The sequence below is a fragment of the Bombyx mandarina genome, chromosome 06 (genome assembly GCF_030267445.1).
Source record: "Bombyx mandarina strain Sakado chromosome 06, ASM3026744v2".
NCBI lineage: Eukaryota > Metazoa > Arthropoda > Insecta > Lepidoptera > Bombycidae > Bombyx > Bombyx mandarina.
In genome coordinates, this window is record NC_143213.1 from 2,953,540 (window position 1) to 2,980,735 (window position 27,196).

Genomic DNA, 27,196 nt, shown 5'->3' on the forward strand with positions numbered 1-27,196 from the left:
CCTACGCTCTGCTTATTTCTGTCGTGAAGCAGTAATGCGTTTCGGTTTGAAGAGTGGAGCAGTCGTTGTAACTATACTGAGACCTTAGAACTCTTAACGCCTTCTTAAAGTGGCGTATTGATGCCAACTGTATATACTTACTGATTGAGTTAAGCTCCAGGTCATCATAGAGATCCACATTCCTCAAGAACCATGGTGCTCCGACGGCTATCCCGAAAAAACGTGATTGACGGACTTGAAGCCACTTGTAACCACTACCCATAGGGCAGATGAAGAAAAGGTATAGGTTCATTCATTCAGTATAGGTAGCTAGCTTATTGTCACTTTATTTTAAGTTATTTTCGTGGCAGAGCAATCATTACGTAAATAACTCGTCTTCAGAAACTTGTTCTACGAACTATTGGTCATACAGTTCTGTAAAGGAATTGATTTGAACAAGATCAGAAGAATCTCAAGGTGGGTGGCGGCATTTACGTTGTAGATATCTATGGGTTCCGGTAGCCAATTATCACCAGGTGGTGTTAGCTAATTCTCTCAGGTTAAGCCCGCGAGTTCAACTACTAGTAAATGTGTAGGGAAAAAATGCTCATAGCCTTATGATAAAGTTACTTTTAAAATGTAACTAACATTTATGGGCATAAGCTTGCATTTGTGGACTGATAATCGTAAGACAAGCAAGTCTTTTAGGAGACTGTGTGTGCGTGCCTTTACAACAAGGTCCCGCAAAACCATTCAATTAGGTTCCACATGTTCATAGATTTAAGGAAAGTGTCTAGGAATGCTTATTCAAAGCGATATCTTTTGGTTTTTTTTTCGTTACAAAATTATCACGTGAAAGCTGTATTTAATATATTGTAATTTAAGACAATATTATTTTGCTACGTTAAAGGTATGCAAATAAAAATGAGATAGCTTCATTTAATAGTCTAATTTTTTGGCAAAATCTCAACATACCAAAGACCCTTGGTCAATTTAAAATAACTACCAGCCTCAAACTAATTTCATGAATAAATAAAATTCTAAACAACGAAAAATATCTCCATTTTATTTTACATAAATCCATTTTTTATTTAATGCAAATCAGGCTGTGCTCCTGGCTCAGTTGGTGCTAAGTGCTCAATCTCTTTATCTATTAAAAAAAACCGCATCAAAATCCGTTGCGTAGTTTTAAAGATTTAAGCATACATAGGGACAGACAGATATAGGGACAGAGAAAGCGACTTTGTTTTATACTATGTAGTGATTACTATAATGCTCATGCATACAAGCAAAAACAGTTGGGTTTATTTAACGCTTATTCACGCAAGAGACAACTTATCGATATGATTTTTTGCGGAGATATTTTATGGATCGGTGAATGACAAAGTTGTTTCTTATTAAGGAAAAATAGTGATTGTTTTCTTATTTTAAAATTATAAACATGACGCGAATAAAACTTCGCTACTTTCAATTTAGACATTATTTTTAGACAGTCATTGTGGCCTGAAGGATAAGACACCCGCTACAGTCGTATTGAGCGATGCGATAGTGCCGATGTTCGAATCCCGCGGGCGGGTACCAATTTTTTTAATGAAAAACGTACATAAAAAAAAATTCACGAATGACTTCCATGCTGAAGGAATAGCATCGTGTAATAAAAATGAAACCCACAATAATTAGAAATTGCGCAGTTATTAGTGGTATGCCGTCTTGCGAGCACGCACGGGTACTGACGGGTAGGTACCACCACCTTGTTTGATGTTTATAGTCTCCGGTAACAACTTAACACCAGTGCGTCAGTGAGCTCATCCACCCATCTTAGCCATCAATATATAATAAAAACTTAACACGATTCCCCAATATTTTTCCATGTTTATTTTGTTCAATGGCAAAAATCGAGAATTACCCACATTACTCATTCAATTCAATAGCTCCAACATTAATTAATATCAGTACTTTTTTAATCCAATTTTACAACCTCCCTCTTTACCTAGATTTTAATGAAGATGTCTTCTATAAAAATATTTCTCTTAAAATATTACGGACACATCAAAGAGTCTGTGTGCTACTACTAGTTTCAAAAGAAAATGAGGGCGGAAAAAAACCAGAACATCCGATGCTTTCGTTTCATATCTTCATGTTTTTAAGTAGCTTAGATGCGTAAGCAGTGTTGGATTTGGACTAGATGCACTGGGAACTAGTGCCCAGGGCGGCCAATTTTGGAGTGCGAGGGAAAATGTTCGATCTGCGTTATTGAAAGAGATTGTTGTTGCTGAAGGAGCAGCGAGTTTGTGGTCTTGTCTGGGTGGGACAGTCTGCTAACCAAGAGGTCCGGCGATCGTAGTGCTCCGGTTGGTCATCTAGTGGGGGTAGAGTGATGGCCAGACATCTGCTCTTGTCTCATCCTAGGCTGGAAAGCGGGCTATTGAGATAGAAGGTATTTTAGTTACTTCAACTTCAACACGCCTCGTGTTGCCCTTCCAACGCTTAGGCTGAAGTCCAATGATTTCCTCCTGATCGAAAAAATAATCATTGGATTATCGGATACGAGAATTAGTTCGAGTTTGACGAGCTAATTAACCTACAGACACAGCCCACTGAGTTTCTCGCCGGAGCTTCACAATGGGTCACGATTTCGGTCCAACGGTAGATTCGGCGACGCACTGCTCTTGCTAGGGCTAGTGTTAGCAAATTCTCTCGGGTTGAACCCGTGACCTCACCTACCTGTCCGGCGTAGCCAGAATAGCCTTTGCGTTTGGACGAAACAACGCTTAGTTTGAGTACTAGATCAAATCTAATTCAAATTGTACTTGCGTTTCCACCTAGCAAAATTTCCTGAGATGATGAAATTAAATGAGCATTGGAAAGTAGTGAAGAGTCATCGAAGCGTCAGTTGAAAATCATCACGTGCCTGCTACATATACATATTACGATCACTTTTAGACAAATGTTTATTTAAAACGTTTACAGACACATGTGAATAATGAATAGAGAAGGCGGAATTCAGCAAACGAACAACAATTGAACCGGGTAAAACCGGGTAAAGTTTCACGTTTGACTTTATTGTTTGGAGAAACTAAATATCGTTTAGTAAACTTATAAAGTTCACTGTCTATGCGAAGTCGAAGTAATTGCTGTCTCTATGAGTGTAAATTAATAAATGATAGTTTAAAAAAACTAACAAAATACGCTTTTTATAGAAAATCCAAATAAGAAATAGAAAAGAAATTTTAATCTATATCTATACTAATATTATAAAGAGGAAAGATTTGTTTGTTTGTTTGTTTCGAATAGGCTCTGAAACTACTGGACCGATTTGAAAAATTATTTTTCCATTAGAAGCCGACATTGTCCCTGATGAACATAGGCTACTTTTTTTTTTTTATATATTTTTGGTTTCATGTGTGTTTTAATGTTTCCGAAGCGAAGCGAGGGCGGGTCGCTAGTAAACAGATATGAGTAGAAGGGTTATTTTGATAATATCCTGAAAAACACCCCAGGCTTTTTTTACAATAAAATCTTTTTTTCTTACATTATTTTTAATTCAAATTTATTAAAATTTATTTTATATTTTTTAGTTGAATTTTCTACAAAAGCGTATTTTTTTTAGTTTTTTTAAACTATTATTAATTTTTCAATTTTTAGTTGAATTTAAATTTTTTCAATATTTTTTTAAATTTTTTTTAATTGTTGGATTGTCATTGGTCCTTAATAAGTATACAAATTTCGAGTTTATCCGACGTTTCGAAGGGGGTCAAAATCATGTTCAAAGATTCCGTTACATACTAACATACATACGTCAGAAGCTAATAAAAGCGTATTAAAAACAGAACCTTTGGTAGCATGGTGATAGCAGGGGGCATTGCTTGTAGAACCGATTGCTGTTGGGGAGAAAGAGCATTTTAAAGACGCACTATATGGAGATTTTTCATGAGTTGTATCTACGTTTCGGTGAGAGTAATGGGAATCGTCTGAACGCGAGCAGCGCAGAACAAATCATTTATGCAAAACTTAAGATGGAGATAAACTTTAAATCTAAAGCTTTGCAAGTTGAAGTGTACCTGAATGTACACGGTAGATTTTGATGTGAAACATCTATAGCCGCACGAAAAACCGATTTCTGGCGTGGCGACGCCGGCCGTGGCGACGTCTGCCGTGGGGGCGCGTCGCCACGCTATATGATGGTATATATATACTGTCTTTATGCAGTAGTGTGTACGGTGTGGCGACGCGTCGCCATGCACAATCGACTGTGCGATTCTCTCCCACTCGATCCGGCGTTAAGCCATCTCTCTCGCTACACTGAGCTCGGATACCTATAGTGTATACTCCGTAGTGTATACAGTGTTATTTACTACAGTACACTTAACCTGTGTTTTACTTGAAAACAAATTATTTTTTCGTAATATTTTATTTTATCATTATGACATATTTAGTTCTTATCACAATCTGTTCTTTTCTGCATATTACTTTTACAAAAGAATGTCGATGTTTCACATCTGCCAGGCGTCCCGTGACGGCTCACATTTTTTTTAATTATCGGAAAGCACGACGACCGTTGTGCTTAAATCATTTCCTCCACAACAGTTTTGGGTCACTTTGACATTTGACCTATTAACAAATACCAACTTGTTAATTTTCACAGTAAACTATCATCTAACTATAAACGTGTGTTTGTGTTTGCTTCACGCCGGTATCAGTGTCTCATTTGGGCTGTGCGACAGAGCACGAAATTACCAAAAGCTGACAGAAAAGCTCGGCTAATTGCTGGCGTGAATTCCAGAATGCAGTCACAGTGATATTACAGTGAGAGCTATATAGCTGTTAGTTAGCTTTTTCTTATCATTTAGATGGATGGACGAGCTCACAGCCCACCTGGTGTTAAGTGGTTGCTGGAGCCCATAGACATCTACAACGTAAATGTGCCACCCACCTTGAGGTATAAGTTCTAAGATCTAGGTATAGTTACAACGGCTGCCCCACCCTTCAAACCGAAACGCATTACTGCTTCACGGCAGAAATAGGCAGGGTGGTGGTGGTGGCATTGCTGAAGTCCATGGGTGACGGTAACCGCTCACCATCAGGTGGGCCGTATGCTTGTCTGCCTACAAGGGCAATAAAAATATATATAATTATTGCGGGTTTTGATTTTTATTACACGATGTTATTCCTTCACCGTGGAAGTCAATCGTGAACATTTGTTAAGTACGTATTTCATTAGAAAAATTGGTATTACGACTTATCCTTTAGGCGACGACGACTTCAGTTTTGTTATAATTAAATGAATAATTAAGAAATTCGACAATATTCTAGAAGAAGAACAAATTCTATCAATGCACTGGAATTCATTTCGATAATCATTTAACAATTTAAATTTAACGCCGATAATAATAGCAAATTAGGGCATTTAATAGAAGCCTGTTAACAATACTATTAATGCTAATCAAACACCGATGAAATGATCCACCTTTAGACGTAAAGGTCCAAGTCCTGATTTGATTTTCTCAAATACACCACGTGGAGACCCTTTAAACCGGTTTACAGGATTGCTTCAGACTAGAAATAGGACGACAGCTTGATACATTGTTCCAACTTACCTAATAATTAAAACTGCATTAACGACTTCGTTGTTATTATAATTTCACTATTTGATTATGTAGCGTTTCGAATACTGTATATTTTTTGCATTTTTTTGTAGAACTTAAAATATTTTTGTTGGCGAAGTAATAAATGGAAAATAAAACAGGTAGTTTTAATAATGCCTACCAGTCATGAAAATCGAAGAGCTTATGTTTCGTATTTTAATGGCAAGCTTTTCCCAAAGTTGGGAGTATGGGAAAATGGGGAAAAAATATTTGCGGAAATAGTTCATGGGCCCGAGTGTAGCTTCCGAAATACGACATATGTGTTTCTGTATTTTGCAGGTATAATTCAATTTTATTTTAATTCTCATATCGTACGTGGTTGATGTCTATGGGCTCCGGTGACTTAAGACCAGGTGGGGCGTGAGCTTGTCCACCAATTTAAGCAATATTCGAGAAAATATGCAGTTGGTGGTCAATTTTATTCTTTTGTATAATATATATCTTCTATAAAATGACAAATGTTTAAAAAAATGACGTTTTTAATAGTCACAATAACAAAATGAAGGGAAAAAATTTTGTAACTTAAACCGACATTTTTTTTTATACTTTTTTTTTTTTTTTATAACAATTAAGAGTTACTGTGAGTGTTTGTGTATGTGTGTGTGTGTGTGTAACTTTTGTCCTAATTGTTGTTTGTTTAATTCTTTCAATCACATTCTGTTTTGGTCCGAAACTATAAACATTATTTTACAATTGGCTCTATATTTTACCGTAGGGTTTTCGAAGGAGAATGCATTCTCACGTAAATTATTCAAGCTTCCGCAGCATCAAGCTTCGAGGAAAATAGGATCTAGACTTTGTTGTAGCTGAGCCGGATTCAGAAACGAAATTGGAGGAAGCTTTAAATCCTTTTTCCAACGCGAACTTTTTGATATTTTATTTACCTAGATTCTTGAATAGATTTGGTGTAAACTAAAAAAAAAGAAAAAGTTATCTATACTAATATAAATCGACAGTGGTTTTTACGGATGTTCCGTTATAACTACTGAACCATGCATCCGATTGACTTGAAACTTGGTATTCATGTAGAAAATACATGTACTTAATGGATAGGCTAATATTTATTTAAGTGTTGGACTCCCTAATAATTATGACAAGAATGTCAATTTTAAATGCCCAGCGAAGCAGGCGAGTACGACATTTTTTTTTCTTTTTTTTTTCTTTTTATTGTGCACAAAACAAATTACAACCATAGAAATTAGAAGTTTAAATGCTTAACATAACAATCTGGATTGCAATTCAAAACAGGTGCATACAGAAAAAAAAAATACAACTGAACAGATGCCTAATTACGATACATACGCTCACACACACACACACACACACAACCGCACGCACACACACACTAACACACATGTAATTTACTATCTGATTAAATTAAATCTAATGTATCATTAACTGGACAATATTAATTATTTGAGAATATGTATTATATTTAAGATCAAACGAGCAGTTCTATCTACATACAGATTAAAAACTTAAAAAAGATACAGCCTTTCTATCACAAACGCTAGTTGACCACTCAAACATCTGTCATAAACCTTGAGTTTCGATGTACAGATTAAACAAACCTCTATTTTAATGATATTTAGAAGAGTTTTACGACTCTCGATGTCTATGGTCCATTGATAGTTTTAGGTGTTACCAGGTTTTGAAGATAAAACTGAAAGTTGGGGGAAATAAGAATAGAATCCGTAAACAAGACATTGAAATTGTGGAGTAAATTTAATAGGAAAATGTATTTAAGTAAATTGTTTTTTTATTTTCTTATTTCACTATTATAGCTCAATGTACATACGACATACGCGGTGGTCAGCGGCTACAGGAACAATGGAGATGCGAGGTTGAACACGACACTGTGCCACAATCCAAGCCGCATGTGAGCTTCTTTATAGAAACACGGCTACTTCCCGGCAAGGCTGTAGAATAAACTTATTCATATGCCGTACAACTAGCCAAATTAAGAAAAGGTCATGAGTTATATCTGTATTAACAAAGTAAGTAAGTAAAATTAGTATGCTGTATACAGTTACAGTATATTCTAAAGTAAGGGTTCCCCAACTTATTTTGTCTACGGCCCGCTTTGATAATGAACTATTTTGTAGCGTCCCCATTTTTTCACCTACTTAAAACCACGATAACGAGAGTTCAATGGATGTGTAAGAGTCCTCCTAGATGAAATTAGAAATTACCTCCCAAGCCCCTACACAACGCCCCCATTTTTTTCTGGGTCTCTTACCACCCCCCTTTAGGCCTGCAGCACCCACAAGGGGGCGTCATCGCCCACCTTGGAAAAGGCTGTTCTAAAGACCCCATGAAACCGAAGACACAGTAGTGGGAAACTATTCATTCAGTGCGGTATTCATTCTGAATTCATATTGGAACTATGCAAAAGGCCATACAAACAAGTTCTGGTCGAGCTGTAACTGATTACTGTACTTCATCATCAGGGGTTTTTTTGCTCTTATACAGACGAGTATATCATCCACCGGATCATGAGTGGTTACCGTCGCTCATGGGCAGAGCCAAACCACTGCCTAGATTGATCCGGAGACCAGCGGTAGGTAGCAGCTTGACTCTGCCCCTGGCATTGCTTAAGTCCATGGGCGACGGTAACCACTCACCATCAGGTGGGCCGTATGCTCGTCTGCCTACAAGGGCTATAAAAAAAATCCTAATTATCCTGCAGTCGTTGAATGTAGTTTATGCATGCTCTCATTCATCACAGACAGTGTGAACTATAGGTATATTTCGTGTATCACAGAACGAGGAAAATTGAAGCTTACTGTGGCAACACTTTCTCTTTAATTTACGACTATTTGAAAGAGATGTATGTAGGTAGATATATATCTTAGCTTATTTGTACTCTGACGCAGTCGTAGAACACTTTAGTCACGGAACTTCTATCAGATTGATAAAATAAATTAATGTTTTTTTGTACAAACACATTTGAAATTTGCGATGAGATTTATTACATTGGGCTATTGCTCAGAAACGTGCGACATTTATACACAGCTATCTCCTGTCTGGATCTTTAGACTTTATTAAGAACATGGATTAGGTACGTGTTCAAACATACTAACACGATGATAAAGGAACATTACCTATCTGAAGTTTGATTCATTTGCAAAATGTTGATTTTTTTAAGTTTATTTGAGTGTGTAAATAATATAATGTTTTTTTTTTTTTTTTTTATTGCTTAGCTGTGTGGACGAGCTCACAGCCCACCTGATGTTAAGTGGTTACTGGAGCCCATAGACATCTACAACGTAAATGCGCCACACACCTTGAGATATAGTTCTAAGGTCTCAGTATAGTCACAACGGCTGCCCCACCCTTCAAGCCGAAACGCATTACTGCTTCACGGCAGAAATAGGCGGGGCGGTGGTACCTACCCGTGCGGACTCACAAGAGGTCCTACCACCAGTAATTACGCAAATTATAATTTTGCGGGTTTCATTTTTATTACACGATGTTATTCCTTCATCGTGGAAGTCAATCGTGAACATTTGTTGAGTACGTATTTCATTAGAAAAATTGGTACCCGCCTGCGGGATTCGAACACCGGTGCATCGCTTCAACACGAATGCACCGGACGTCTTATCCGTTAGGCCACGACGACCACGCATTATTATTATTATTGTATATATTATTATTATATTGATTTAATATTGTATTATATTATTGTACTAGCGACCCGCCCTCGCTTCGCTTCAGAAACTGTAATTTATTATTGATTTCTCCACTATTTAATGGATGTTATTATACATATAAACCTTCCTCTTCAATCACTCTTATCTATTAAAAAAACCCGTATCAAAATCCGTTGCGTAGTTATAAAGATTTAAGCATACATAGGGACAGACAGATATAGGGACAGAGAAAGCGACTTTGTTTTATACAATGTAGTGATTACTATAATGCTCATGCATACAAGCAAAAACAGTTGGGTTTATTTAACGTTTATTCACGCAAGAGACAACTTATCGATATGATTTTTTGCGGAGATATTTTATGGATCGGTGAATGACAAAGTTGTTTCTTATTAAGGAAAAATAGTGATTGTTTTCTTATTTTAAAATTATAAACATGACGCGAATAAAACATACATGTACATCTATTATTTTTTCTTAATTACTTAATGTAGTGCCTAAAGTTTTTGTTCATTTTGATAGAATTCACCTACTGTTTTCTTCAGAAATTCTCTCAATAAAAACGGTTGATGGAATCCATTTTAGCTCTTTTATCGCTTTTAATGATATGATCGCCTATTGTACAATTACACTTGACTTGGCTGTTTTCCAATATTTTAAGTGTTTTGAGGTACAATAATTTCCGATGCACATGAAATTATGTATTCAAAATAATTTACCCCTGGTAGAAAAATAAATGTGTCTTTTAGTACTAGATTTGACAAGTAATTTTACCGATAGCAGGGAGTATTTTGAGCCCACACGATTACTTATCACCATATTGTCTGTCATTTCTGCAGTCAAGTGTACTAGTTGTATTAAAATGAAGAATTCGATTTCCTTAAGTTGAGTAGCAGTTTTCATGTTTGTAACATGACAGTGTGATAATTTTATTACCATGAACTTGCTAGCACCATCTGCCGTAAAAAAATGAAAATCTACAATCTAAGTTACGAACCTACACTGTAGCTACGTAGCTTCATCTGTCTACGATAGTTACGGTAATGCTACGACCGAAGCTATACCGATCTCACTTTCACAGCGCTGTCTACGAACATTGCTCAAATGAGTCAATAGATGGCGTTAATTTCAAGATAAAAATGAAGCACGTACGAAATGAAATGAATTGAATCTTGATTTTGATTTAAACTAATTTTACTCTTTTAAGTTTACGTATTTTACATCCGACATATTGAATGCATTAGCCTTTACGTTTGTAGTAGTTTTAGTTATGCCTACGAATCGTCATAATCGAACGGAATATGCATTTATTATTTAGTCTGATATGTTGAGATTATCTAAGACTTATAATGTTTTATAATCTACAAAAAATAGGGTCATTCGATATTATTTAGATGTGACATTAGAAGGTAGGTTAGACTTAAAAAATGTGCCCTCATCATCAAAACCATTTTATAACTGCCAATATTGACAGTCGGAATAATGGTAGTTAGTTATTATTTTTATATTTTTTTTGCAACAGTAGATGGAATTGCTCACCGCCCACATGATCACCCACCCATAGAGTTCATACCATGAAAGCCGCCACTCATCTAAGACACAAAATCTCAATTACATCCTGTAGAAAATGCCCCACCCTTCAAACCGGAATCCATGAACTACTTCGCGCTAGATTTAAGCTGAGTGGTGATTCTTAGACGACTTCATTGTGGAAGCAAATCGGAAACGCGTTTTATGTACGTAATCGATTACAAAAATCGGTACTTTCCGGCGGTTTTAGAACACTGGCACAGTGACATCGCTTGATACGAGCACACCGTTTTATCTTTCAGGCCACGACGCCTTCCCATTAGCATTTTTAAATTATCGCACCACAGCTAGCGGGTTCTGAACATAGGCACAATCGCATTGCTCGATACGAGTATCTTTTGTCACTAAAATATATGAAATACTATACATATATTATTGATGGTAGGACCTCTTGTGACTCCACACGGGTACCACTACACTTTTTTTTCCGACAGTGGGCCGAACCTCATGTGAGGCTTCCGCGCTTCCTGAGCGCGCGGGGTGTGTGGAACTTGACGGTTTGCAGATGTTGAAAGCAGAACACGGGTCCAAGGATGCTTAAGGGCCCTACCCACCAAACGATTCCCCTTGCACTCTCAGACTCGTCCGATCTAGGGTCAGAACCCAGTCAGAGTAGGGGGGTTCCCGTGATCAACACTAGAACCAGACTCGCGGCGCCACCCCGAGGACGCCCGATCGACGGGTCGTCGAGGCGATAGTCGGGTACCACCACCCTGTCTATTTATGCCGTTAAGCACTAATGCGTTTCGTTTTGAAGGGTGGTGCAGCCGTTGTAACAATATTCAGACCATTTGAATTCATATCTCAAAGTGGGTGGCGGCATTTACGTTGTAGATGTCTATGGGCTCCAGTAACCACTTAACACCAGGTGGGCTGTGAGCTCGTCCACACAACTAAGCAAAAAAAAAAATAGGACTTTGCGCTGGTTCTTACCTGTGTGCGCACACAATAAACATTACCGTATCAATAGAATTAATTAAGCCACATTCATAAACATTACTAATTTCATGACGAAATGCACGAGAGTCTTTATATGAAAATTTATGAATAGTAAAATGACTGCATTTCTGAATATAAATTTAAAATTCTAAAATGCGGTAAATTTGGCAGTATCAGAATTTATGTTTTGTTTATTGAAACGTGGATGCGGTAGTTTTCGTTTTCTGATCATATTTAATATCGTATTCATTCGGTGTTATTAAAACTTTTTACTCGGAATCCTAGAATTCATTTTTTTGCTTTTCATAGGCCATAAGGGGTAGGGCTGGTAGGGTTTTTGGTAAACGTCTTCCAGCCCGTACGAGTAGGTAACACCACTCTGCCTACTTCTACCGCGAAGCAATACTGCGCTCCCATTTATAAAGTGGAACAACTATTGCACTATATAACTGAGAATTAATTATTGTGTCTTAAAATGTGTGGCACCACTTAATAATAAAATAATAATAAAGCTTTCTTTATTCCACACAAAAATTGTTAATTACAAACAATTTGGACATACATTAATGTTTTTTTTAAATTTATTTATTAATAAAGTTAAAAAGTACAAATTAAAGCTTAAACAGTTATTTAAGAAGTTAGTTTAGGATTAAAAAGTTTGTTTATTGTTATATTAATTTTAATATTACATATTTACATTATATCTGTATGGATCCCTGTACGTAAGTGGCACCACTTACTTTGACAAAACTTTTTGATTTAAAAGCCTCAAACATTGCTAATCAGCACTAACAAATATTTATTCAAACCTGAATTGAATTAAGCTAACCGGAGACTTTTAATTCTTCGAGATGGGCTGATTTAATTTGTTAACCAGCCTGGTTAAAAAATATAGGCACGATTGTAAGTATTTCCCTTCACAAGCTTACAATGCCCTCCGATATTTTAAGTCGTTCACTGTTGTCATGGATGCATCAATAGTGAATGCTTTACCTGCTATTCTACATAATTTATAACTGATCCCCTGATCTGTTACCATTTCAGACCATGGTAGATCGAGTGAATTTTATCTCGCTCACCTAAATCGGAGATTATCACCATGTTCGAATCTTCCTTATCTCGTCCTGGTCAACGAAGCGTCTACACTCTCTAATTTAGGTGTAAGTAGTTGAAGAAGCTGCAAAGTCAGCGAAAAGAGATTCTTGCGTTGGTGCTTTTTTGAAATGTCGTCATAAAGCTATTACTCGTATAACAACCATCAGTTTAAGCTTTGGGAAAACACTTAACCGTGCAATTTGCGTGGTGCTCTAACTCTATGTTAACAGAAGTTTTGTTGCCAATAAATGAACTTCACGAGCTAATTGCTAGCTGGCTGCATAGCGCTGTAAAATATCTATTATCTAGCATTTAAAGGTAAAGAGTACGCGAATATAAGCTTAAAGCATACTCGATCGACTAATAAATTTTTTTTTTTTTTAAACAATCACGCCACGTTAACTGGTCCCTTGATAAGTTCGTAAAGAACTTGTATTTACAGGTACCAGATAACGGATATAAATGAGACGGAATAAGATTTTTATTATACACATTTATATTTATCATACAAATATCTTCCCTTGGCGGGATTCGAACCCGCGATCCCCTTATGTAGTGACTATGTCACTTACCACTACACCAGACGGCCGTATAATATATATTTATGAGTGCGTTCGAGTTAATAATTTGTGACTTTACGAAGTTTTGTCATTTCAATGCAATCTTGTTTTAAGCTTTCGCAGCTATCTACATTACAAATACTATTATTTCGAACTTATTAAAACAAATGATCTTGTTAAGAACCTGTTAAATATATGGGACTTGGTAGTGCGGTTGTTAACACCCCTAATTTTTGCGCCGAGAGTCGTGGGTTCGATTTCCATATGGGGCAATACCCATAACACAGAAAATCCTAACTGTGCGTGCTTTATTCCCAGTTGTTATAATTAATTAATTATATTTATTAATATGTTCACAGAAAATCATTGATAAGCACTCTCTTAGACCCGATCTTTCCTTCTGGCGTTTTAATATATTTTTATGAAGATACAGATCCAAATTTAAAATTCCAAACTGGACTTTAACATTTCTGTAAAGTAAACGAAAATTTTGAATCCTTTTATCTTCAAAATTAGCGACTTCGCTGCAGTCGAGTTACTAATTATGGTGTGCAAATTCTGTCCGACTGTTGAATAAATATGAACGCTGAAACTTTGTCATCTGCAGCTTCTAATCAGCATATTTTAAAGCTCATATTTTTACGTAGAGATCCCTCTCTAATCTAAGGCTGTAGGTGGAAATCGGGTGTCGCACAAAGCGACTACCATCATCGACTTTGACCCAAGTCTAAAAAAATTTGAATTTAACACAGTGCCTAAAAAGCATTCATGAACATCATCATCATCAGCCTGTGTCCTCTGCTGGATGTAGGCCTATCCCATAGTCCGCCACAATGAACGATCCTCCGCCTCCCGCATCCAATCTTTCCCAGCATATCGCCGCAAGTCATCGGTCCGCATGGCAGCGGCACGCCCAATGCTGCACTTACCGGTACGTGGTCCCCAGTCCAGAACACGTCTACTCCACCGGCCATCGGTTCTGCGACACGTATGTCATGAACGTCTAATATCAAACCTTTTTTGACTTTATAACTTTACTACTGATTCCGAATTTAGTTTTACTATTAAATATAGTTAATTGGTAAAAAACTCATGGTTAGCATAGCATGGCTATCAAAATAGCTAAATGTATAATTGAGTACATTAAAATAGCATAAAGAAATAACAAATACCTGGAACTGTTATTGTTCAAAGCAAGCCAGACATGAGCTCTAATTTGACGGGGGGCAGAGTCGTATTAGAATATAAATTAAACATTGGCCTGATTGACGTTGATGACATTTATGTTGGTGATACTCGACCAACCACTGCAGAAACCATTAATCACCAGATAGGCAGTGATGCTCCACCGATAACCACTAAACACCAGATAGGCAGTAAGTTTCTAAGTTTGGTCAACAGTGTTAACATAAAAAAAGTAATATTCGTGCTTAGCTTAGCGCTCAAGCCCTGATTTTTCTGAATCAAACAGTTCGTCCCCATATTTTATATAGCCTTCGAAGACAGACGAACATACTCACCATAACCTGGGCCGTATGCCTATCTGCCTATAAAGGCCACAAAAAGGGTATCAAATGAAATAAAAGAGAAAAAAACAGAAAAGTCCCACCTTATGGTACGATGCAATGGATATATGCCCACTTACCCCAAGGAGGCTTGACGTTAGAAAGACGGCCGGTCGTAAGGCTCATGCCAAATCCTCATGCAGCATGACAAGTGGTCACGAATCCCCATATGCTACGAGAAAAAAAATAAGAAGTTTAGTTCAGGTACTAACAATAAATGTTCATGTTAGATAACCTTTCGGTCTCCTGTAGCGATCATAAAATATAATGTACAATTTATCAGTTCGTCGGCAGATGTCGTCACCGCGTGTCAATGCACTCGTTTTATATCCTTTCGAGCTTTAACGGCGCAGAAAGGAATTTTAACATCCCCATTTCATTGGGGCGGATTATGTGAAAGCGCACCATTCGCCCGTTTTATTTTTTAGTGCGATTTTTATCGCGAGAATAGAGGTTTCGCGATAAAAATGTTTCGGAGGCGTAAAGTAAAATTTGACTTTTTTAAGAGCAATAAGGTTTTTTGCATAATATACCTGCATGGTCCAACATTTGATCGAAGAAGAAATGTTTCGATGCATATTACTTGGTAGTGGTATTGGCGCAAGGTTTTCTTATAAAGTTCCTTAGAGCATCTTAGCTTTTTGGTGGATTCTAATAGCCACTGCTCCTCCTCACACTGTTTTTCTCCTTACTAATGATCTTGATTCCCCCGATAAGAGATAAATTTCTCTTTGATGATACTTCTCTACCTGTGTCTGTCCTTGGCATTACGAAGAGCATCATGTACCTTAGCGTTGAGTGATTGGGCTGTGATTTCATGATCTTCTTACATTGATTTTTCCTACAATCATCAACCGGTCCAGACAGAATATATTCGTCTTCTTGGGCGATATGTCCGAAAAATTCCAGGATCTTTAGGAGGCTCGTGGAGAGTCTTTCTTTTACAATCTTAAGATATATATTGTTACGTACTGGGGTTCAGGATAAATAAAAAACTCTACCGAAGTGTAAAATAAAACTGTATTAACGCTTAGAACACTTTAAACACTTCTCAAACACTTTAAAATTCTCAATTCACTTCTTCCGCTTCGCTTTAGGTGATCCATTTGCTGTTTCGCTTCGAGTAGCTCCGATCACTAACTGACTGCGTGCCATCTCTGCAACGCTTTTATAGTCGATACCACATCCTCAGAATTATCGAGAACATTCCTCACAAGTCGAGTATTTTTCGATGTGTGTTTCCGTTATCAGACAATCCGTTGTACTTTACGAGCGTTCTAGATGTTACTAGATCTTTTGATATTCATTTCGGCTATTCGGCGATAGATGGCGTTACTCTTACCGGCGTAACAATATGTTTAAATAGCTAAATTATCTCAACGGTGACGTCATATACGGCAAGTATAAAAACTTAAATCATACTAAATTTAATTAAATCAAAAGTAAATAGCTCTCGGGACAATCATCCCTCATACCGAAATACGTTATCATTAATTAATACCGCTATACGTGTTAGTCGATCTTTTCGATTATAGCGGGAAATATTGGAATTATGGCATTTTAAACAAAAGACTAAGTCGTTCGCAGCTCTCGAAGCAGGTATTTGGATAAAAACGCAGTTCCCATTTCCTTGTGTCAAGCGAGCAGACTTCATTAATCTGATACTGAAATTTATAAACCAATTAGATCATTGAAACATTTGAGACTAATTTTTATCCAATAAATTACTAACCTACACGGATAGCTTGCTGCAATCGGACCTTAAATTATCTCACTAAGGCAGCATTGAACCAAAATTCGACAGACATCACACCCGATGCCAGCATTTGTGACATGCTGGAAGCATGCCAACAAACCGCGCATCCTGTAATGCGCCAAATGATAAACTGTCAGTGTTTCAAAGAAGGAAGTTTGAAGTTCACATTATTTTGTGCAAAACTATTATTAATTTATAAATTCTTAATTTAAATTTTAAAAGTGAATTTTTAATGTTGGTTCCCCGACTGGCATGAGACTCTCGGGTTTTCAGTTCCGGTATCGCCGGGGACGCGTGTTTGCCGCTTCAATATCTGGAAATCAGATTGATGCCGTAGCTGACGACGAGTACGTGTCATTATTACGTAGGTTCCCTCCGAAATACTAGTTAGAGGGCCCCACGTTGGGCGCCAGTTTAATCCGCCCGCGCATCTATTGCACCCCTAGTAGTGCGCGCCAGACTCTGAAGCAGCAAACACGAGTCCCTGGTCGATACCGGAACTGACAACCTGAGAGTCTCATGCCAGTCGGGCACCCAATATTAAAAACTAGATTAATTTGTTGTAACATAATTCGGACTCTAAAGAAGGCTGATCAAAGTCTGGTCGACCAGACGACGGATCAACGTATCTATCCTGGAAGAAGCAGGCGTCTCCACAAGACTTTCCACCAGTTGTCTACGTAGGGTTTTCGAGTTTTTCGTTGACGTTGCGAGGAAGAAGGGTGACAATATCGAAAAACTACTCATTATTGGCAGTGAGAGGAAAGAGGCTGGCGGAGCATATTCCCATGAGCTATTCCGATCAAATTAAGAAGTATGACTCCAACATCAATGTTGCCATCCACTGGACAGAGAACAGGAACGAATGGAGGACTAAAATGCTCCCTAAAGGTCACGACCCTCAGCAGTGAGGAACACGATACAAATGGTTATGATCAATAAATAGATATGGTAATAATAATAGTCCTAATCCCGCAGGTAAGTTTAATTTTTCCTAGAAACTATATATAGGTCTATGTGCATGGGAAAGCTTTTCATGATGAATGTGAATCGGAATTTAAAATGCTAAATTATCACACTATCACTGTCTGCTATTTTATCACGTTTTTATTAGCTTAGTATAGACCTTAGTTAATTTGTCTGTAACGGAACTTTGAACGTAGTTCTCACAGTATTCAAGACGTCCAATTAACTTGACTTAACACACGTATCAAAGACCGGTAACAGTATGAACAGCAAATAAAAATGAAGTTAATTGTTCCTTCTGTTTACTATTTAAACATGTTTTTGAAGTTATATTTCTTTAGGCGCGCTATGAAAAATTTATGAGAGTGAAATTTTACGAGGCGCGCGCATCGTGACACAAAATTAACAGAAATGAAGTTGCCCACTAAAGAAAGAATGCTACCAACAAAACAGAAATGGAATGGTTAGTGGCACATGCTGGCACGCACGCTGCCTCTGTTCACTGTGTATTTGTAAGCTTGAGGGTAGATATTAACTTGTTGAACACCAAGTAAAACGAAGTCACCTTTGGTTTCTGATTTAATCAACAATATGTTAACTTGACAATTCACTTTAACACTTGTCCAACTTTAACCAGTACGTACAACAGTCACTGAATCACACAACGTAACAACGATATAGTAAGTGCACCGGGCAAACGCAGTCGAACGAATGTCCATTTCAAGGCACGTTCCGCCTTTTTATACTAGCCGGCGCAGCTGGCTTATGAGTCACTTCTGTTGCAGCTGTTGTTTACGAGTGAAACGACACGGCCGGCGCACCTGGCTTGTGTGAGTCACTCCTATTGCACGTGCTATATAACATAAATATCGTTAACGCCGTCATATTATATTTATAATATTTATCCACATGCTTTGAGTTTCTACATTTAAAACACGTGTTTTCATTTTGTTTTCATTATACAAGTGCGAATTTTCTATGTGCGTCTGAATCATAATCAGAAGTGATTTAAATTGAATATTTAAATCAATATTAGAAATTAATATTAGAAAATATTTGTGAAAAAACTGAGGTTAACTATCCGTATGTATTATTTAGTAATATAAATGACAAAATTATTATTTAATATAATTCATAATTCCTTCTTCCTATTCGTACACTCTTGACAGAGTGGTCGTGGTCATGCATCAGTCGGATCCTGCGATACCGATGCTCTCGCGATGCGACGCCATGTGGCACGATGTTTCGCAGAGTGAGAGCAAGCATTTATGTTGGAGTGAGTAACAGTGAGTAACAGATAATTCATAATAAATATTATTAAATTATTAACCTTAAATATTTATTATTTATTATTTAATATTAAAAAAAAGAAATAAATTTAATAAAAATAAAGTATAACTTCTTACGCGCGTACATAAGTACACGAAACATTTTTTTTTTTAGAAAGATTTACTTCTGCTTGTTGCAAACAGTAGCAGTGTTTGAAACGAATATCCATTGAAATTTTGACTTCATCAAAAGGTTAGCGATCCGTATGGGTTTGTTAATAAAAAAATATAATATACTTGTCCATTTAGACCATTAAAAAACCTATAAGTTTTTGTTACATGTTACAGTAGAGTAAGAAGCGCTGTCTCTGATTAACATTAATTAAAATAATTGCGCGCCCCATTCATAGCCCGAAAAATGCTTTCTCAGTGCTTAACAAGCAGAAACTCTTGTGAGCTGCAGTATAATATAGTTAGAGTGTTATAAATGAAGTGAACTTTACGAGATAATTAGCCCGTATTCTCTACGACGTAGTAAATTTTCTAACTTCCAGAATTTCACCATAAAAGGGCGTTACAATGAAATTGCTTCATGAAATTGCTTCGAGCACTCAATCTGTAATATTTTGTATTAGATGGGAAGGTTAGAAGCTTAAATTTGAGAACTATATCGAGGGCTGAAAGGCTATTTCTTTAAAGCGACATTTTTGCAACTTTACAGGCCAGAGCCATTTAAAGTTTAAAATTTGGAAAACATACAAACAAAACAAAGATTTACTGGTGGTAGGACCTCTTGTGAGTCCGCGCGGGTAGGTACCACCACCCTGCCTATTTCTGCCGTGAAACAGTAATGCGTTTCGGTTTGAAGGGTAGGACAGCCGTTGTAACTATACTTGAGACATTAGAACTTATATCTCAAGGGGGTGGCGCATTTACGTTGTATATGTCTATGGGCTCCAGTAACCACTTAACACCAGGTGGGCTGTGAGCTCGTCCACCTATCTAAGCAATAAAAATGACAATAAAACTTGTTCAAGTATTTGAATGGAGTTAACTTAAGTGAAGTTCAATTAAAACATCACACTGTTGAGGCTAATACTAAATAGAACGCAACTTTAATTACAAAGATAAATGTCGCGTATTAAGTGAAATGTGGCTTAAACTAAATAGCTTTTCACCTCTTGATACTATACGGGTTTAAGACCAAATAAGTATTCATATACTATTATGTCTTTATTTATGTATTTTAAGAATAATTCTGTTTACATTTTATTATTTATATAGCGACCCGCCCTCGCTTCGCTTCGGAAACATTAAAACACACATGAAACCAAAAAAATAAATAAAAAAAAAAGTAGCCTATGTTCATCAGGGACAATGTCGGCTTCTAATGGAAAAAGAATTTTTCAAATCGGTCCAATAGTTTCGGAGCCTATTCGAAACAAACAAACAAATATTTCCTCTTTATAATATTACTAGCGACCCGCTCTCGCTTCGCTTCGGAATCATTAAAACACATGAAACCAAAAAAAAAAAATTAAAAAAAATTAAAAAAGTAGCCTATGTTCATCAGGGACAATGTCGGCTTCTAATGGAAAAAGAATTTTTCAAATCGGTCCAGTAGTTTCGGAGCCTATTCGAAACAAACAAACAAACAAATATTTCCTCTTTATAATATTAGTATAGAGTATAGATTATTTGGCACTTTTGTTTTATTTTCTTCTTACTCATCCGTTGTTTGTTGAAACTGTTGAGACCAGTATGGCCTTAAAAATGTTGAGCACAAAATACATTAAATCTAGTTATAGTTTTCATGAAACACAATATCTCCTTTTTAATAGAAAATTAAAGTTAAACCTGAGCATACTATTTTCAAACATCTCTCAGCTGAGATTGTATTCATTCTATCGTGTCATAGATATCTGAAAACCAGACCTCAAGGAACAAAAATCTTTGACCCTTATCAAGTGTCGATACCGGGTCCTATTGCACTGTAATCGAAACCAAAAGTCTCTCTAAGCAACAAATAATAATATAACGACCAAATGAATTTACTGGTGGTAGGACCTCTTGTGAGTCCGCGCGGGTGGGTGTCACCACCCTGCCTATTTCTGCTGTGAAGCAGTAATGCGTTTCGGTTTGAAGGGTGGGGCAACCGTTGTAACTATACTTGAGACCTTAGAACTTGTAATTAGGGGTGGGCGGAGCATTTGCGTTGTGGATGTCTATGGGCTCCAGTAGCCACTTGACTCCGGGTGGTCTGTGGGCTCGTCCAACCATCTAAGCAATAAAAAAAAAAGCAATGTATTTACTTTTGTCTGTAATACATTACCGCATTTCCACATTTAGCGACATAACCACCAATCGAAAGGAAATCAGAGCACATAACTTTAGCACCTAACTAAATCCCTGATATATCGTAATCCTTGAACGAGCACATAGATTACCCTAAATGGTGAAGAAATATCTGAGAGAAAAGGTTTGTAAACTTTTCGTACTAAGGCGCATTTACCCTCCTTGCGTGATAATGTGAACAAAATGAAAAGAACATTATCACATTCATAAATTTTGTTCTTTTAGAAAAGCCGTTGGATGTGTACGGGTGGTAAGTGGTCATACACTTGATTGCAATAACGGCTACCAATTATTATTATCAATCATTATTATATTATTACCAATTATTACCAATTATTGGTTATGGTCTCTCATGAAAACCAGCAAGTGAAGTCGCTACCTAATCATAAGGGCTTCCTTCATCCCTATTACAGCATGAGTCCTTAAGGTATTTTATTATTTTCTATTTATATTTCCTAGTTATTTTCCACTTCTTTTTTATCTGTTTTGTGTCAATAATAACAACGGCTGCCCCATCCTTCAAACCGAGACGCATTACCGCTTCACGGCAGAAATAGGCGGGCTGGTGGTACCTACCCGCGCGGACTCACAAGAGGTCCTACCACCAGTAAAAAGGTCACTTAAGAGGTTACAGGTTACTTAAGAGCTAGAAATACCCGTCAACGAAGCTCTCCACCAGACAAATGATAGGAATAGGTGGAGAGAAACAGTAAGAAGACTACAGAAAGATCACAATCATCAACAACGAGCAAATGATTGAGAAGAAGAAATTTGCGAAAAAATTAATAAATGCGTTTTTTTTAATTCAGCATCGAAACATCTGACATAATAAAAATGTAAAACCTCGATATTGAATTTTAAAATTAGTTTTAGTCGGGTTTTCGATTCACTAAAACTGAAAGAAAAACTTTATAAGTAGGTATATGTGATAAATAAACATGACAACCCCTCTACGTGTTTTTATTTATCACAAGATTAAAGGAAGGTGTTGCAGTAGCATAGTCTCTAGGCGACTATAAACATTTTTACGTAAGTATTTGGTATCTTGGAATATTTTGAAGAACCGTCTATCATCACAGTAAATTGAAAATACGTATTCGGTCCGGCTATTAGGACTTTTTAGACTGGACTTTAGGCAACGGCTTGGCTGTGCTTCTGGAATTGCTGATGTCAATGGACGACGTTAACTATTCACCATCAATTGAGCCGTATTCTCGTCTGCCTACAAGGGTTATTAATAATTAAAAAAAGCTACATTGTGAACTACGTGGTATTTCCTTCGGGTTTCGCCAGTTCTACACATAATTATAATTACTTTTACATTATTACGCATATATTATAGTCATTGGTGAATTTGAGTATTCGTAAGTACTGACGACTGAGCATTATACACATTTTACATTTTACTGAAACATTTTAAATTGTTTTTAAACTTCATTTTTTTATGATTGAGGGATTACTGGAGGCCCGGAGGCTTTTTCCGTTTCACCAGGACAGGTGAACGAGCAAGAACTCTGCCAGTAGGAGTGGGATTTTATATCCTATATAATTATATCCTATATTGTTAGTAAGGTAAAAAAATTGGTTCTCTGTAAAGTCGATTTACGTACGATAGTGTTACGTTATCGTCCCTCTCTATCGCTCGTTCCGCGCTCTTGTTTGCACGCTTAGGCTCAGGCGGAACGTGACACTTTTTCGTGCGTGCAGCCGGTGTTCATCGACTTAGAAGATGTTATCACGTCAATAAATGTACTTAGTTACTTTTATAATTTTTTTTCGTTTACTGTATTCTTAATTGTTATTAGCACAATTATATTTCTATGAATGCTGTATTTTCCTGTAATTCAAAGAGTAAAGTTTACTAAGTACCATTTATTACCTTTTTTACAATATTTGTATTATTTATTATAATCTTACGTTGGAAAACATAAACAAAATAAGGTAGATAAGTACTAAATTCCTTATTTCCTGTCACGAAACAGTCCGCATAGCAATTTTGAAGCGGCAACCGTTATAATGCCGATAGATGACGGTCCTCCATCAAATGAAATATATCTATGATTTATTAATCCCAAGTCGTCGTGGCCTAGCGGATAGGACGTCCGGTGCATTCGTGTTGATCGATGCACCGGTGTTCGAATCCCAGGCGGGTACCAATTTTTGTAATGAAATACGTACTCAACAAATTTTCAGGATTGACTTCCACGGTGAAGGAATAACATCGTGTAATAAAAATCAAACCTTCAAAATTATAATTTGCGTAATTACTGGTGGTAGGTCCTCTTGTGAGTCCGCATGGGTAGGTACCACCACCCCGCCTATTTCTGCCGTGAAGCGGTAATGCGTCTCGGTTTGAAGGGTGGGGCAGCCGTTGTAACTATACTTGAGACCTTAGAACTTATATCTCAAGGTGGGTGGCGCATTTACGTTGTGGATGTCTATGGGCTCCAGTAACCACTTAACACCAGGTGGGCTGTGAGCTCGTCCACCCATCTAAGCAATAAAAAAAAAACATTTTTCATTGATTAAAAGTGCACGCGTTCCGTGATGTATGTTCGAACTCATAAGTGTTGTTCACCCCAGGCCATATGACACGTTCCCACCATTACCTAACCCGGGTACCGTACGTGTTTCCTGCGACCACATACCCCTTAGCTATACACGCATTCCTTATTAGAGATAAGATATATATTTATACGGTTAATAATGTTAACTTCGTTATTTGAATACAGATAATAAAAACACATATTGTTGAGGTGATAAGGTTGTGTTTTGAATGGCTTGATATTTGAAATAAAATACGTGTGTTTTGTGTAGCACTTTCTATGACGCTGACTAATATATTTAAAATAATAGAAACATGACAGTGACTGGCCGTAACGCTTTACATGCAAAGAGTATTTTTTTTTTTTTTTTTTTTTATTGCCTTTGTTGGCAGACGAGCATACGATCCACCTGATGGTGAGTGGTTACCGTCGCCCATGGACTTCAGCAATGCCAGGGGCAGAGACAAGCCGCTGCCAACCGCTTAATACTCTCCGTAAGCCTCGTTTGAAGGACATGTCTTACATGATGGACATGTAGGATATGATTTACATATTGGTCGCATTTTATTCGTAGCTTCCCATTTCCCGACCTTTTGAATACTTTCGAATTCAGGGCTGGAGTTCTCCGTGTTTTTTGCGGTGAAGTTCGTAAAATAGACCAAGTAAATGTCAGTAGAACATGAAGCAGAGTTATTAATGTTCAAAGCGGACGCGCATTAAATGTTAAAGAACTTAATTTCATGTAAAAACATTAAAAGCGATTTTATGAAATTTGAATAGCTTTTTTTGGGTACATTTGTAATAAGCATTATATTAATTATTCTGTCAGTTAATGGCAAATTTAAGTCAGTGAAAATTCATAGTAAGAAAATTGAAAGACTTAAATAGAAAGAATCTAACTGTAAAATGTAATTGTATCTACAATAAAATAGAAAACTATATAAACGAATTAAAAAAACTTATTTTATTTTTATTTTTATTGCATAGATGGGGGGACGAGCTCACAGCCCACCTGATCTTAAGTGGTTACTGGAGCCCATAGACATCTACAACGTAAATGCGTCACCCACCTTGAGATATAAGTTCTAAGGTCTCAAGTATAGTTACAACGGCTGCCCCACCCTTCAAACCGCAACGCAGTAATTAATCACAATTTTAAATCTTAAACTCCCTCCCTTTAAAACAATTGTGTCACAAAATGTAAATTGTATGTTTTCGTGCCACTTCTAAACATCTCAGCCTTTAAAGGTCTGGATCAAGCAGCTGACACTAACGAAGTAAATGTCACCCGTTAGACTTGACAGCGTGCTACAGACGAAATACTACTGAAATATTTAAATTTAAACAAATACCTCTGTAGGTTTTACTTATAAACTACTACAATATTTATCTAGCTTATATATGACTTATCTGTTCCCAGCCGCGTTTATTTGTACAAACTGGGCTCGATTATTTACCAGAGTCTGTGTAACTCAAATCAAAGATTTTGATGTCTTGATGTATTTGTTCTTGTAGTGTCTTGCGTCTTATAAACTCCAACAAAATTCTGAGACTATTCAATGTTTTATATACATACATGTATTTCTCAATAATTAAGTTGGTAAACATTTTTAGTGTCTGTCACCTTCAGACTCTCGTTGACAATGACTTATGTTTTTACTTTAAGATTATTGAACTTTTACACGATTTTGAATTGGAATCGAATTTGATTAAAACAATATTAACACAAACAATAGTTGGTAGGACGTATTATAAGCCTCTGGTTGCATTTCATTATGTAAATGTTTGGATGTAAATTTTTTTAGTGTTTTTTTTAGTTTTCGGTAACAGCGGCTTGGTTCTGCCCCTGGCATTGCTGAAGTCCATGGGTGACGGTAACCACTCACCATCAGATGGGCCGTACGCTCGTTTGCCAACAAGGGCAATAAAAAATAAATAAATAAAATGTGCTCTAGAAGTTATCACCGTGGCTAACAAGAAAGTTGGCGTTAAAAATACAGCAACAGACTACCCTTTAAGACTTAAGAAGTGAGCGATAAAGCTGAGTTTGAACACAAATTTATTGACTGGAAATATATTACCGTTCTGCTGATAGCTATTTTAGTAAGAACTCACGCAAAAGGAATTTAAAAGTATAATGTAAATGAGCTTAAGACAATTAGAAGTAAGAGATGCAGCAGAATGTAAATACAAATATGTCGTGATTCTTCTTCTTCTTCTTCTTCTTCCAGTGCCTCTCCAATCCTGAAGGTTGGCCGTTAGCTTTCTGTGTTCCTTTCTGTCAGCAGCCAGCTGGAACAGCTGTTCGACGGAGGCAATACCAGTCCACTCCCGGATATTCCGGAGCCATGACTTTTTTCTTCGCCCAGCACGTCTCTTTCCGTCCGCTTTGCCCATAATTATCAGCTGCAGCAGAATGTATCGATCGTCGTGATATACGCATAATTCTATTAACTAAGAAACCTCCAACATAATCTCTCTAGTTAATGGTTACATTTTATTTTTAAACCGTGCCTTGGTTCTTTTTTTAAACGGTTTTATTTAGCTCGACCTGTACGGAATTTGTTTTTTATTTATTTGGGTCAAAATTAGAAATTGAAATTTAAGCACCTTCCCGTTGTCAGATTGATCTGAAATTTGGTACACACATTTAATTTAGATGACAATACAATATAATAAAATCAATGACATTATAAATCTAAGATGGCCGCCGATACAAAATGGCGGATTACATATTTTCCTTAAACCCCTCAATATGGGTATCAAATGAAAGGGCTACACTAGTAAAATACGATGATTATGTCAAAATTTAAAATTCAAGATGGAGGCCGTTCCAATATGGCGGACTAGGTACATATTTTTCCACAACCACCACAATATGGGTATCAAATAATAGGACTACACTAGCAGAATACTGTCATTATGTCAAAATTTCGTATTAGGTGTTACAAGTTACAAAATGGGGTATTAGGTGGGGGCATGATTAGTCGTGTCGAGAACAGTTGCGTCCAAGATTGTGTGACGTTAGAGGGGCAGATAAAAAAAAAGGTAATTAGATACCTCGTTAGTAATCGGTAGCTATACCACCCAAGTTAAGGTAATAGGTTAAAACGTGCCGAGGACTGTATGGCATTAGGGTGGGTAAAAATGTAATGTCGTCAGCGCTTCCCCCTCAAGATTGGGCGCATCTTGTTGTATATTAAGCCTTACCCCTTTGCTGGACTTCTGGCGGGGTCGACCGTCAAAATGCCCCTTAATCGTGGGAACAGCATGGTAACA

The 27,196-nt window shown here is 37.0% G+C and overlaps 1 protein-coding gene across 4 annotated transcripts in view; it reads right to left on the bottom strand.

Annotated features, from left to right (window-relative positions):
* Nucleotides 1–27,196, bottom strand: part of CCHa1 (neuropeptide CCHamide 1) — a 122,908-nt gene that overhangs the window by 47,607 nt on the left and 48,105 nt on the right. The window contains exon 1 of one of the 4 annotated variants that reach the window (XM_089728084.1): nt 15,107–15,203. The exons of 2 other annotated variants lie outside the window; for them this stretch is intronic. In XM_089728084.1, the coding sequence (XP_089584210.1) occupies nt 15,107–15,152 (46 nt within the window). In that variant the 5' untranslated portion in view covers nt 15,153–15,203. Of the gene's footprint in view, nt 1–15,106; nt 15,204–27,196 lie in introns of those variants that run through there. One more of the 4 variants, XM_089728081.1, reaches the window with a different exon arrangement.